Genomic DNA, 13,409 nt, shown 5'->3' with positions numbered 1-13,409 from the left:
AGGTAAACACGTCTCGCTGCCGCTAGCAGCACGCTAACGTGCATCTGATGTCACCAAGACCACATGAGTGTCCCTAAAGTGAAGATAGAGATAATTATATATAAGTTATTATTATTATTATTATTGGTTTCATGTTGCCCCCACGGCTAACCCTAACCCCCCCCACAGGCTCTCTGAGTGACGACCCCCTCTTCCCTAAAGCTCCTTGGCCGAGCCCCGCCCTCTGTGCTTCCTGTCACGAGGAGAAAAACGGCGTCCATGTCTGGAACCAGGACAACGTCCTCCGCTTCCTTCGACGTCACTACGGCGCCTCCAACCTGTCCCCCAAATATACCCTCACCCTCCCACGACCCCCTGCTCCTCCCGCAAACCCCGATCCTGATCCGGTTTGGACCGCTCAGCCACAGGATGAGCGCCGAGACGGAGACAGGAAAGAGGCGGAGTCTGGACCCGCACACTGGGCCCAGAGGGGGGAGGCAGGTGAGGACAGAAGCGAGGAGCCAGGCCACAGGAAGGGGGGAGGCGGGAGAGGAGGGGGGATGTGGATCCTGGGTCTGGGCTTCAACAGTGTCGACATGAGTCTGTGTGTCGTCCTCTACGTTTGCTCCTGCCTCTTCCTCATGCTGCTCTTCTTCTTCTTCAAAGTTCGCTCCAGGAGGTGGAAGCTTCGACACTCCCGCCTCCACGTTTGACCTGAACCAGATCCATCCAGACCCCACTGGGTTTGGTTTAGACAGAACCACACAGGTTTAATACAGGTTCAGTTCAAGGCTGGAAGTTCAGAGCGTCTCTGAAAACGAGCTTCTGCTCTGAACATGAAGTCGACATTAAAGGGTCAGACTGAACCGGACCTGGGCCCTGGACCCTCTGGCTGTTCGATGTTAGAGGATCAGATGTGGAACTGGGTCTGGACTTGTTGCACTTAAGGACTCAATTTTAAATCTGGTCTTGACTCTTAAGATCTGGATTCGGACCGGATCTGAGACCTGGTGTATTTTACCTGGACCCAGAACTCAAGGACTCAATGAGAGAACGGACTGGTTCTAAGTTCACTTAATGCCAAACTCGCCTGTTCTGAGGCTCCGCCCCCTGGTGTATGTGTCACTGTCGTGTCACTTGAAGAATGACTGGATTGGTTTTATTGATCTGTTTATTTTTTGCTGCTGCAGGTTTTTGTTTTGGTGGATTTGGCACCACCTTGTGGTCGGTGATTTTAAAATGTAAATATTAAAAGTTTAGATTTTTAACGTTATAAGTTTTTAAATGACGGACAATGAAATGATGAACATGTCAAGAAATATGACTCATCAGTGTCAAAAGTTTTAATTTAATTTTGTTGATAATTTCCTGTTCATGTCGTTTTCAAACTCACTTCAATTATTAATTATTTTCTAATAAACAAGAGAAATACAAGTTTTTATTTGTTTGTGTCTGAAGGAAAACGTTGAAGACGAATAAAACAAAAGTGAATGAACAAGATGAAAAATACATTTTAATGATCAAATTCAAACTTTAAATTGTGTTCTAGAAGGTCTGTTTCTTCAACTGCTGTTACCATGGTAACCATTAATTAAATGTATTTTTTCAGTTTTCTTGTTGTTTTGGCCTCAGTGATCCTCCATACAGTTTTCTGTAAATGATGTGTAACTGGTGTCTGGCTGCAGAACAGGTCATATACCCCTCCTCCTCCGCGTTAGCAGATGGGACATGGTGTCCATACCTCTGGTTGTTCTGGGCCCTAAACTACGAAGCAGGATTTGTGGTTATCAGGTTAACTTCAGGTTTAATCCAGAGTTTTCAGTCCTACAAAGCTCGTTCACTTGTTGTCGTGGTAAATCACCATGGTAACTTATGATGAGCAGCTAACCTGCTCCGGGTTAAGTTGGAGATAAGAGATCAAACAGTATAAAGCTCCGCCCACTGACCAATCCCTTCCTTTGAACCATGACATCATGTTCTTAGAGGATCCGTGGAGCTGGTGTGGATGGTTCGAGTCTCTGAGGAGGACCAGGGTCTTCAGAGACCCACAAGATCCTTTGAGCTCCTCTGATGAGTTTCTGAAAGATCTAGATTCTCCTCAGAGGATGAACCTCTGTCAGCTGCTGGAGCTCAACAGAACCAGCCTGACCCGTAGGAGCAAAGTGAGTTTAGTTCGGTCCAGTTCAGTTTAGTCCAGTTCAGTTTACCTGATGCTTCCTTCATCTTTATCACTTTCATCAACTATATCACAGACAGTTAGAGAGAGAGAGAGAGAGAGATGGGATGTTCTCCATCTGTACTAAAGAGATGTCTCTCTCTGTCTCTTTTTCATGATAGAAACTAAACTGAACTAAATATGATGATGGAGGCTGAGGTGTGTGTGTGTCTGTGTGTCTGTGTGTGTATCTGGGTGTGTGTGTGTGAGTGTGTGTGTCAGCCTGGCACACAGTCGCAGTATGCACACTATGTACTCAGCATGCCAACTCAGCCTCGGCACTGCAATGCAGCGCTGTGCATTTGGCCAAGTCATGCCACACACACTCACACACACAGTCACACACAGACACACACACACAGTCACACACAGTCACACACTCACAGACACACATTGTGATTGTGTGAGTTGTGTGTCTACATGTGTGTATATGTAAACCTTGCAGTGTGTGTTCTTGCTCGCCCCTCTCTCTCTCGTCCTCTGCAGGGCACTTAGCCGCATTAGCTCCCTCACTGTCCTCAGATGACTCCTCCTCTTCCTCCCTCCTCCTCCTCCTCACTGTCTGCTGTGTCTCCCCCTCCTCCCCCTCCTCCCCCTCCAGTGACACACCAGACGATGCGTTGACTGAGCGGAGGAGAAGAAGAAGAGGCAGAAGAAGAAGAAGAAAACCTCTCCCAGCTGCTGCATGGAGGAGGTGAGGAGCTGTCTGTCTGTCTGACTGATAGATTCGTTTGTCTTTTTTAATCCATCTCTCTGTTTCTTTATCTACCTGTCTCTCTCTCTTCCTTCTGTTCACACTGGTGCCTGTCTGAACTGAATTGAACTCTAAAACAGACTGAAGTCACATTTACTGTACTAGACTATCAGACTGTGCTAAACTGAACTAGACTCTGCTGGACTGTGCTAAACTGAACTAGACTCTGCTGGACTGTGCTAAACTGAACTAGACTCTGCTGGACTATGCTAAACTGTACTAGACTCTATCAGACTGTTCTAAACTGAACTAGACTCTGCTGGACTGTGCTAAACTGAACTAGACTCTGCTGGACTATGCTAAACTGTACTAGACTCTATCAGACTGTTCTAAACTGAACTAGACTCTGCTGGACTGTGCTAAACTGAACTAGACTCTGCTGGACTATGCTAAACTGAACTAGACTCTGCTGGACTATGCTAAACTGAACTAGACTCTACTGGACTATGCTAAACTGAACTAGACTCTGCTGGACTATGCTAAACTGAACTAGACTCTGCTGGACTATGCTAAACTGAACTAGACTCTATCAGACTGTTCTAAACTGAACTAGACTCTGCTGGACTGTGCTAAACTGTACTAGACTCTGCTGGACTGTGCTAAACTGAACTAGACTCTGCTGGACTATGCTAAACTGTACTAGACTCTATCAGACTGTTCTAAACTGAACTAGACTCTGCTGGACTGTGCTAAACTGAACTAGACTCTACTGGACTATGCTAAACTGAACTAGACTATGCTGGACTATGCTAAACTGAACTAGACTCTACTGGACTATGCTAAACTGAACTAGACTCTGCTGGACTATGCTAAACTGAACTAGACTGCTGGACTATGCTAAACTGAACTAGACTCTGCTGGACTGTGCTAAACTGTACTAGACTCTGCTGGACTGTGCTAAACTGAACTAGACTCTGCTGGACTATGCTAAACTGTACTAGACTCTATCAGACTGTTCTAAACTGAACTAGACTATACTGGACTATGCTAAACTGAACTAGACTCTGCTGGACTATGCTAAACTGAACTAGACCCTGCTGGACTATGCTAAACTGAACTAGACTCTGCTGGACTATGCTAAACTGAACTAGACCCTGCTGGACTGTACTAAAGTGAACTAGACTCTACTGACCTATGCTAAACTGAACTAGACTCTGCTGGACTATGCTAAACTGAACTAGACCCTGCTGGACTATGCTAAACTGAACTAGACCCTGCTGGACTATGCTAAACTGAACTAGACTCTACTGGACTGTACTAAACTGAACTAGACTATCAGACTGTTCTAAACTGAACTAGACTCTACTGACCTATGCTAAACTGAACTAGACTCTACTGAACTATGCTAAACTGAACTAGACTCTACTAGACTGTACTAAACTGAACTAGACTCTACTAGACTGTACTAAACTGAACTAGACTATACTGGACTGTTCTAAACTGAACTAGACTCTGCTGGACTATGCTAAACTGAACTAGTCTCTGCCGGACTATGCTAAACTGAACTAGACTCTACTGGACTGTACTAAACTGAACTAGACTCTATCAGACTGTTCTAAACTGAACTAGACTCTACTGGACTGTGCTAAACTGTACTAGACCCTGCTGGACTATGCTAAACTGAACTAGACTCTACTGGACTGTACTAAACTGAACTAGACCCTACTGGACTGTACTAAACTGAACTAGACTCTATCAGACTGTGCTAAAGTGAACTAGACTCTACTGGACTATGCTAAGCTGAACTAGACTCTACTGGACTGTACTAAAGTGAACTAGACCCTAATGGACTGTACTAAAGTGAACTAGACTCTACTGGACTGTACTAAAGTGAACTAGACCCTAATGGACTGTACTAAAGTGAACTAGACTCTACTGGACTGTACTAAAGTGAACTAGACTATACTGGACTATGCTAAAATGAACTAGACTATACTGGACTATGCTAAACTGAACTAGACCCTACTGGACTATGCTAAGGTGAACTAGACTCTACTGGACTGTACTAAAGTGAACTAGACCCTAATGGACTGTACTAAACTGAACCAGACTCTACTGGACTGTACTAAACTGAACTAGACTCTACTGGACTGTACTAAAGTGAACTAGACTCTACTGGACTGTACTGAACTGAACTAGACTCTAATGGACTGTACTAAAGTGAACTAGACTCTACTGGACTGTACTAAACTGAACTAGACTCCACTGGACTGTACTAAAGTGAACTAGACCCTACTGGACTATGCTAAACTGAACTAGACCCTACTGGACTATGCTAAACTGAACTAGATTCTACTGGACTGTACTAAACTGAACTAGACCCTACTGGACTATGCTAAACTGAACTAGATTCTACTGGACTGTACTAAACTGAACTAGACCCTACTGGACTATGCTAAACTGAACTAGACTCTACTGGACTATGCTAAACTGAACTAGACTCTACTGGACTATGCTAAACTGAACTAGATTCTACTGGACTGTACTAAACTCTACTGGACTGTACTAAACTGAACTAGACTAGACTCTACTGGACTGTACTAAAGTGAACTAGACTCTACTGGACTGTACTAAACTGAACTAGATTCTACTGGACTGTACTAAAGTGAACTAGACTCTACTGGACTATGCTAAACTGAACTAGACCCTAATGGACTATGCTAAACTGAACTAGATTCTACTGGACTGTACTAAACTGAACTAGATTCTACTGGACTATGCTAAACTGAACTAGACCCTAATGGACTATGCTAAACTGAACTAGACCCTAATGGACTGTACTAAACTGAACTAGACTCTACTGGACTGTACTAAACTGAACTAGACCCTACTGGACTGTACTAAGCTGAACTAGACTCTACTGGACTGTACTAAACTGAACTAGACCCTACTGGACTGTACTAAGCTGAACTAGACTCTACTGGACTGTACTAAACTGAACTAGACTCTACTGGACTGTACTAAACTGAACTAGACTCTAATGGACTACTAAAGTGAACTAGACCCTACTGGACTGTACTAAAGTGAACTAGACTCTACTGGACTATGCTAAACTGAACTAGATTCTACTGGACTGTACTAAACTCTACTGGACTGTACTAAACTGAACTAGACTAGACTCTACTGGACTGTACTAAAGTGAACTAGACTCTACTGGACTGTACTAAACTGAACTAGATTCTACTGGACTATGCTAAACTGAACTAGACCCTACTGGACTGTACTAAGCTGAACTAGACTCTACTGGACTGTACTAAACTGAACTAGACTCTACTGGACTGTACTAAACTGAACTAGACTCTAATGGACTGTACTAAAGTGAACTAGACTCTACTGGACTGTACTAAAGTGAACTAGACTCTACTGGACTGTACTAAACTGAACTAGATTCTACTGGACTATGCTAAACTGAACTAGACCCTACTGGACTGTACTATGCTGAACTAGACTCTACTGGACTGTACTAAACTGAACTAGACTCTACTGGACTGTACTAAACTGAACTAGACTCTAATGGACTGTACTAAAGTGAACTAGACTCTACTGGACTATACTAAAGTGAACTAGACCATCTATCCATCATCACAGAGGTGTTTCAGTCTCACATGTTCTCAGTTTGTGAGATGTACGTGACCCTTTATACCTGCCCCCCCTCTTCTGGTTCCAGCTGGCTCTCGGATCTGAGTTGACCCCCATCAGGACCATCTAGTCCCTGCACCACCTCACTCTGACCTCCACAACAACAGTATGTACCTCAGATGTTGTTGTATCTGCAGCCTCCCTGACACCTAAGCTCCACCCCTCCGTCAGTCTGTCTGACTGTTAAGGACCGCCTCCTTCCAGCCTCCGTCTCTCTTGAGCCCCCGGTGGCTTCCTGTGGCGTCGCGCTCCTCCCGCCTCCATCATGTCCGACGGGCTGCTGCAGGTTGAGATCCCAGACTTCGGCAGCAGCGTGCTGGGCAGCCTGAACGAGCAGCGGCTGCTGGGCCACTACTGCGACGTGTCCATCCTGGTGCAGGGTCAGGCCTTCAAGGCGCACAGGGCTGTCCTCGCCGCCTCCTCCCTGTACTTCAGAGACCTGTTCAGCTCTGCAACTGACTCCTCCTCCTCCTCCTCCTCCTCCCAGGCGGTGTTTGAGCTGCCGTCTTCTGTAACGCCGACATGTTTCCAGCAGATTCTGTCGTTCTGCTACACAGGACGCCTCAGCATGGCCGCCAGCGAGCAGCTGGTGCTCATGTACACTGCCGGGTACCTGCAGATCCAGAACATTGTGGAGCGAGGCATGGAGCTGATGATGATGAAGGCCTCCTCCTCCTCCTCCCCTCTCTGCTGCGATTCACAGGTTGGTTTGGCCACGCCCACAGAGCTGAGTTAACTTAGGTAGACACGAGTCAGTGGAGTTAGTCCAGATAGTGAAGAGTGTTTATGTGTTGGTTGGTGCAGAGTTAACCTCCCGACCTCCTGCTGGGAACTTAACAGTGCTACCTTCACTGCAATGCTAATGTTGCTAATGTTGCTAGCAGTAGATTGCTGGGTTCAGGAGTTTATTCTCAATCTTCAGCCTGAAACAACATCCAGCATAAACGTGGTTTCAACGTGAGACTTGACTGTTATTGTAACTTTTGTAGCTAATTGGTCCAATCAGACGTGAGGATGCATTTCATTCCAGGTTCAACTGCAGAGTGAAGATATTTACACATGAATAACGGAACATTTCTGTTTCTCTGGGAAACATCTGAACATTTTGTCACTTTTTCTGTCTCAGAGAAAAACTTTGCATCACCAACATTTTAGGACCTCGTGAAAAACAATCAGTCCAAGTTAGAATCTTCAGAGTTGAAGCTAAACTCTGAACTGACTTTATGTTTGTAGAGAAGTTTCCTCATCGTCCTCTTTTAGTCAGTGTTTGTGTCTGTAGCATCTAGTGGACATTAAAGGACTTGCAGCTCAATGCATTTTTTGATCTGAAGCTGGTCAGACCAGGCTCCGCCTCTGAGTCCATTGAGCTCACGATGAGGTTCAACCATCACAGAATCTTTTCTAATCACAGACGACATCAGCAGACGAGCTCGGAAGCTTTGACAACCCGGTGGTCCAGCAGCGGCACAGCGCCCCCCAGCTGCAGGAGGCCAGTCCAGACCAGCCGGCCCTGAGTCCTGAGGATCTGTTGTTAGCCGTGAGCAGGATAAAACAGGAGAGAGCCGACACTCCTCCTGCTGAGGAGAACGCAGGAGCAGCGGCAGGAGGAGGAGAGGAAACTAGGTGAGAACCAACAGGATTGAAGTTCAGATCCGTGTCGTCATGTTTGTTTGACCCGGATTGGAAAAGGTAAAGTCTTCCTGTCATTGGTTGAGCTGTTGTGACTAATGGAGGATATGTTGTATCTGTAGTTTTTGTGTGTTACTGCTGCCAACTGTGCTGAAAGCCTTTATGTCCAAAAAGAGATATGTCCATTTCAAAGGAGGATACCATCAATGTCCCTTCTTCCATGTGTCCTCTATATAGGCATGGTTGTTCCTCCACTAGAGGGCAGCTCAGAGTCAACAAACACAGCGATGGTGGAGGAGGTTGTGATGATGTTCCTTTGGTCCTGGGTCATGTGACATCATGTGGATCCTGTAGTTTCTTACCAACTCACAAAAAGTTCCATTGTTAAAAATTCTTCATCTTGTCATCTCAGTTGGACCATTAGCTACACTGCCCCCTGTGATTGTGAGTGGTACTGCTTCATTTCATCCGTTTTACTTCAGCCTTTACACTCAATTTGATGTGAACCTGACTCTGGTCCTGGATCTGGTCTCATCTCTGAGGGGACCTCTATGGCTGCATTGGGACTGAGCCTCCTCCTGCATGTGAATTTCAAACTCCTTCATTGATATGAATGGAGCAAGTCATGTGATGCAGTGTTGGTGTCAATGCAGTAACATTGGAAATCAAATACGTGACGTGCTTTGTAACGACAGAGAATTTCTGTTGTTCACCTTGTGATCATTGACACCAAAGATAAGATAGTTGCTCTGTCCGTTCTGTCCTCAGAGTGGACATTGCCACGGACCTCCAGACCTCCAGGAACAGTGCTCTGTGTTACCTGGGTGCCAGTGGAGCTTTGGTTCCAGGGCTGCAGTCCTACCTGCTGGCTGGTGGGGGGCGCTCCAGTCCAGAAGGGTCCAGTCTTCCCACAGACTCTCCTCCCTCTCACCCCCCCACTGAGGAGGAGCTGGAGGAGGATTACTACGGCAACACGGTCCATCCTGGACTCTACCAACACCTCTACGGGCATCCTGCAAACGCCTACAGTAAGTTACTTCATGGTACAGTCCCATTTCAAACGTGAACCTGTATGGAAGCGGAGTGATGACAAAACTTAACACAATATCTGTCAGAATATCTGCAGCCGTTGACACTCTAAACTACATTTTGACACCAGAGTCCCACAGCACCTCCTGTGTCAGTGAAGTTGAACAGATGTTACAGATGCTGTAAGATTTGTGATGCGTCAGTGATGTTCATCACTTTGCCCTGATTGTTCAACAGAGCACATCTAACATTTAAAGCCTGAAGTCTTTGTTGAACTATTGTGTTTCTCGATAATATTACTTTATTACCAATTAAAGTAGTGTAATACTGAAATGAATGCAACACTAAGGCATCATTATTATTGTCAACATGAATATTAAAGTCACCAACAATAAGTTCTTTGTTTTTGGACGAGGTTTGATAAAAACTTAGGGATTCAGTTAAAAATTCAGAATAAGCCCCCAGGGCATATGATTGGCTGTTGGTGTTTCTTGGATTGGTGTGGAAGACTAAGAACAAGACTTTCAAATGAGTTGTAGCTTAGTTTAGGTTTAGGATTAATTGATAGACTGGAGTTAAAAATAGCAGCAACTCCACCTCCTCGACCAAAGTCTCGGGGAACGTGTGAATTTACATGACTGGGGGGGGTAGATTCATTTAGGCTGACATATTCATCGGGATGCAGCCAGGTCTCAGTGAGGGACAATTAATCTATTTTCTGATCTGAGACTAGTTCATTTACTAAAATAGCCTTTGATGATAGTGATCTTATGTTTAAGAGTCCACATTTAATTATTAACAGCTAGATAGATTAAAAAGAAGTTTAGTAAATGTGTTCCTCCACTTTCTCTTTACCACAGCTGCTCAAACCTGATTGGTCAAACTAGAAACTGAAGCCAGAAGCTTCCAGCCCCATAATCTGTTCCCTCCCCTGAAGATTCAGTTTATTCACATGAAGAATGTGTTTGTAGAGATTAACGCAATACAAATAAAATTGAATTGAAATACTACACCAAAGAATCATCTTGGTAACCAAACGGTTACGATGTAAATCATGTGACTATAATTTCCCTGGTTTGACACTGGTCAGGGACCTTTGACCTCTGCGTGTGGTTCTCCCTGCTCTTCTGGCTGTCTCTGTAACATCAGCTGTCTGAGGAATGGGAAAATGGGAAAATATATATAAATCTAGTCCATAGCAGGGACGAGGCAGTTCCTACTTGTTTTTTGCTCAAGATGACTGAGTTGCTGGACCAAGATCACGTCTTCTTAACATGAAGCCAAAATATCTCAGATATACTAACGCTGCCATCTAGTGGGTTAGAAAGGTTTTACTGAACCTTCTTAACTGAGTGAAATGACCTGAAGTATTTCAGCAGCCGCCATAATAAGAACTGTTTCAAATAACTGATTCAAACCAAAGTGATCAGAAACACTTGAACAAACATCAGGGAGATAAGAACGACCTGAAACATCTTTGCAAACATTTATTTAACGACTACTTTGATTTTCTTGTTTGGTTCATGTCCCATCTGCTAACATGGAGGAGGAGGGTTTATGATCTATACTGCAGCCAGACACCAGGGGGAGTAAGAGACACCTTGGTTTCACTTTTGTGTGTGTGTGTGATATAAAATCTCACTTTTATTTGATGATAGTTTGCATTGCTAAACTTAATGAGTTGTGATTTGTGAGTCGGACTTTGTGTCTGCAGAGTTCAGGGGTCGTGATAGTGACCCTTTAAAGTTTTTCCTTTTGTCCACAGTCCTCTAGTGGACAACAGGTGAACTGCAGGTTAAGAGACTTGATTGACAGCTTTGTCATTATGCGTTCCTGCTTTTTCTGACCCCTCCCCTCTTGTCTCCCTCTTTCTTATTGGTCCAGTCCAAGAGAAGCTGGATATGCTGCCTCTCCCATTGGCTAACGAGCGTCGACCCTGTGTGCTGGTTGGTCGTGACAACATGGCTCTACCTGCCAGTCTGATCAGTCAGATTGGGTATCGCTGCCATCCGTCACTGTACACTGAGGGCGACCCGGGGGAGAAGGTGGAGCTGGTGGCAGGTAGGACGTCCTGTAATGTGTCGTCATAGTAACAGGTTATGAAACAGACGTGAAGAGATGAACCGTTGTGACGTGTGTGTTCAGGTTCAGGTGTGTTCATGACTCGAGGTCAGCTGATGAACTGTCACCTGTGTGCTGGAGTCAAACACAAGGTGCTGCTCAGGAGACTGCTGGCTACGTTCTTCGACAGGTGAGACCCAACAGGTGGTTAGCCTAGCTTAGCATATGGACTATTTCTCTCAGTCTTTGATTACCTCTGTAAACAATGTAAATGTTTCCGTTTGTTGACATCATCAGATGTCAGTGACATCATCAGACAACATGTGACATCACCAGACATCAGTGACATCATCAGACGTCAGTGACATCATCAGACAACATGTGACATCACCAGACATCAGTGACATCATCAGACGTCAGTGACATCATCAGACAACATGTGACATCACCAGACATCAGTGACATCATCAGACGTCAGTGACATCATCAGACAACATGTGACATCACCAGACATCAGTGACATCATCAGACAACATGTGACATCACCAGACATCAGTGACATCATCAGACAACATGTGACATCACCAGACGTCAGTGACATCATCAGACAACATGTGACATCACCAGACTTTAGTGACATCGTCAAACAACATGTGACATCACCAGACTTCAGTGACATCATCAGTGTTCAATGATCAGGTTCTGACTTACAGTGTAGGAGCTGATTGGGCTGTTATGGTTTCCATAGAAACACACTGGCCAATAGCTGTGGTACAGGGATCCGCTCCTCCACCAATGATCCGAGCCGAAAGCCCCTGGACAACCGAGTGTTAAACACTGTGAAACGTAAGACACACACTCACACACACACACACACACACTCACACACTCACGTATTTTGAAAACACTGAAACATTTCTTTCATCCTCCCTCATTGTTTTTCTCCTCTTCCTCCTCCTTCTCCCCCCCTCCTCCTCCTCAGTCTACTGTCAGAACTTTGCTCCCAACTTTAAGGAGAGTGAGATGAACGTCATTGCGGCCGACATGTGCACCAACGCTCGCAGAGTGCGGAAACGTTGGCTCCCAAAGATCCAGTCGCTCCTCCCGGACGGCCTCCCGGCCTCTGGCTCCTGCCATCCCCGCAAAGCTAAGCGTGGGGGAGGAGCAGGAGGAGGCGGAGGTCAGGGTGCAGAGGCCGCGGTGCAGCCCAGCGGCAGCCCCTTTGAGCTGGACCTGCGACAGCTCAGCGCCTCCTACCTCAGCCTGGAGGCTCCGCTGTACGCAGAGAGACGTGGGAGGGAGGCAGCGGGGGAGAAAGAGAGGGAGAAGGAAGTGCCAGCCGCCATCTTGCCTCACCTGCAGTTCGCCGGGTCGCGTGGGGGCGGGGCAGGCAGTGGACAGGTGGAGGAAGGGCTGATAGGAGGCGAGGCCGACGGGGGAGGGAGGTTACAGACTGAACCACCTTCACACCTCCCCCTGTCCCTTTCCTCCTGCTCTTCCTCCTCCTCCTCACACCCCTCCCCCCAGCCGGCAGAGCCCGCTCCTTCTCATAGAGGATTGGCCGACACAGAAGAGAGGGGGGCGGAGCCTCTGGAAGACAGCCAATAAGCTTTCTATTGCATCTGCCTACCTGTATGTAAATAATACAATAGCTACCTGTTCCCCCACCTGTCTGTCTCCTCCCCTACCTCACTACCTGTCTACCTCTCTACCCCCTGTCTGTCTGTCCGTCTGACCTACCTGTCTGTCTGCTCGGCTCTGCTGCATGTTAACAGCCTCCTGCAGTCCAGCACAGGCCCATAGCAACAGGACTGATGATGAAGAAGATGATGGTGGTGATGTGATGATGATGATGATGATGATGATGAAGATGATGAATTATATTCACTCTATGATAATAAAGCTCCTTGATAATCAGACTCTATTTCTCAATCGTGGGCCTCAACCTCTGTGTATGTGTGTGTGTGTGTGTGTGTGTATATATATATATATATGTATATATATATATATATATATATATATATATATATGTATATATATATATATATATATATATATATATATATATATATATATATATATATATATATAGTTTTACCAGGA

At 45.6% G+C, this 13,409-nt stretch overlaps 2 protein-coding genes and 1 long non-coding RNA gene across 4 annotated transcripts in view; 2 read left to right on the top strand and 1 right to left on the bottom strand.

Moving 5' to 3' along the window:
- The window catches only part of LOC117767738 (sulfhydryl oxidase 2-like), a 21,462-nt gene extending 9,787 nt beyond the window's left edge, over positions 1–11,675 (top strand). The window contains exons 12-15 of the mRNA XM_034595576.1: positions 1–2; positions 169–1,312; positions 7,821–7,824; positions 11,662–11,675. The exon at positions 1–2 is cut by the window's left edge and continues 187 nt beyond it. Coding sequence (XP_034451467.1) covers positions 1–2; positions 169–692 — 526 coding nt within the window. The 3' untranslated portion in view covers positions 693–1,312; positions 7,821–7,824; positions 11,662–11,675. The remainder of the gene's footprint in view (positions 3–168; positions 1,313–7,820; positions 7,825–11,661) is intronic.
- Positions 2,371–13,155, top strand: LOC117767743 (nucleus accumbens-associated protein 2-like). 2 transcript variants are annotated; one of them, XM_034595584.1, is made up of 8 exons: positions 2,371–2,888; positions 6,616–7,290; positions 7,999–8,210; positions 8,985–9,244; positions 11,124–11,306; positions 11,391–11,496; positions 12,055–12,152; positions 12,289–13,155. In XM_034595584.1, exons 2-8 carry the CDS (start codon positions 6,853–6,855, stop codon positions 12,912–12,914), a joined length of 1,923 nt encoding a protein of 640 aa, XP_034451475.1. In that variant the 5' UTR covers positions 2,371–2,888; positions 6,616–6,852; the 3' UTR covers positions 12,915–13,155. The 2 variants fall into 2 exon arrangements, with proteins under 2 accessions (XP_034451475.1, XP_034451476.1); XM_034595585.1 differs by having other exon boundaries at positions 2,373–2,888; positions 11,130–11,306.
- Positions 10,675–12,322, bottom strand: LOC117767759. Its single transcript, XR_004614936.1, has 3 exons — positions 12,200–12,322; positions 12,018–12,143; positions 10,675–10,711 (listed from the first exon to the last, which is right to left on the bottom strand). It is a non-coding gene; the product is annotated as an uncharacterized LOC117767759 (long non-coding RNA).
- Positions 13,156–13,409: the final 254 nt, after the last annotated feature.

Source organism: Hippoglossus hippoglossus, chromosome 9 (assembly GCF_009819705.1).
Source record: "Hippoglossus hippoglossus isolate fHipHip1 chromosome 9, fHipHip1.pri, whole genome shotgun sequence".
NCBI classification, from domain to species: Eukaryota; Metazoa; Chordata; class Actinopteri; order Pleuronectiformes; family Pleuronectidae; genus Hippoglossus; species Hippoglossus hippoglossus.
This window is presented reverse-complemented; position numbering and strand designations above follow the sequence as displayed.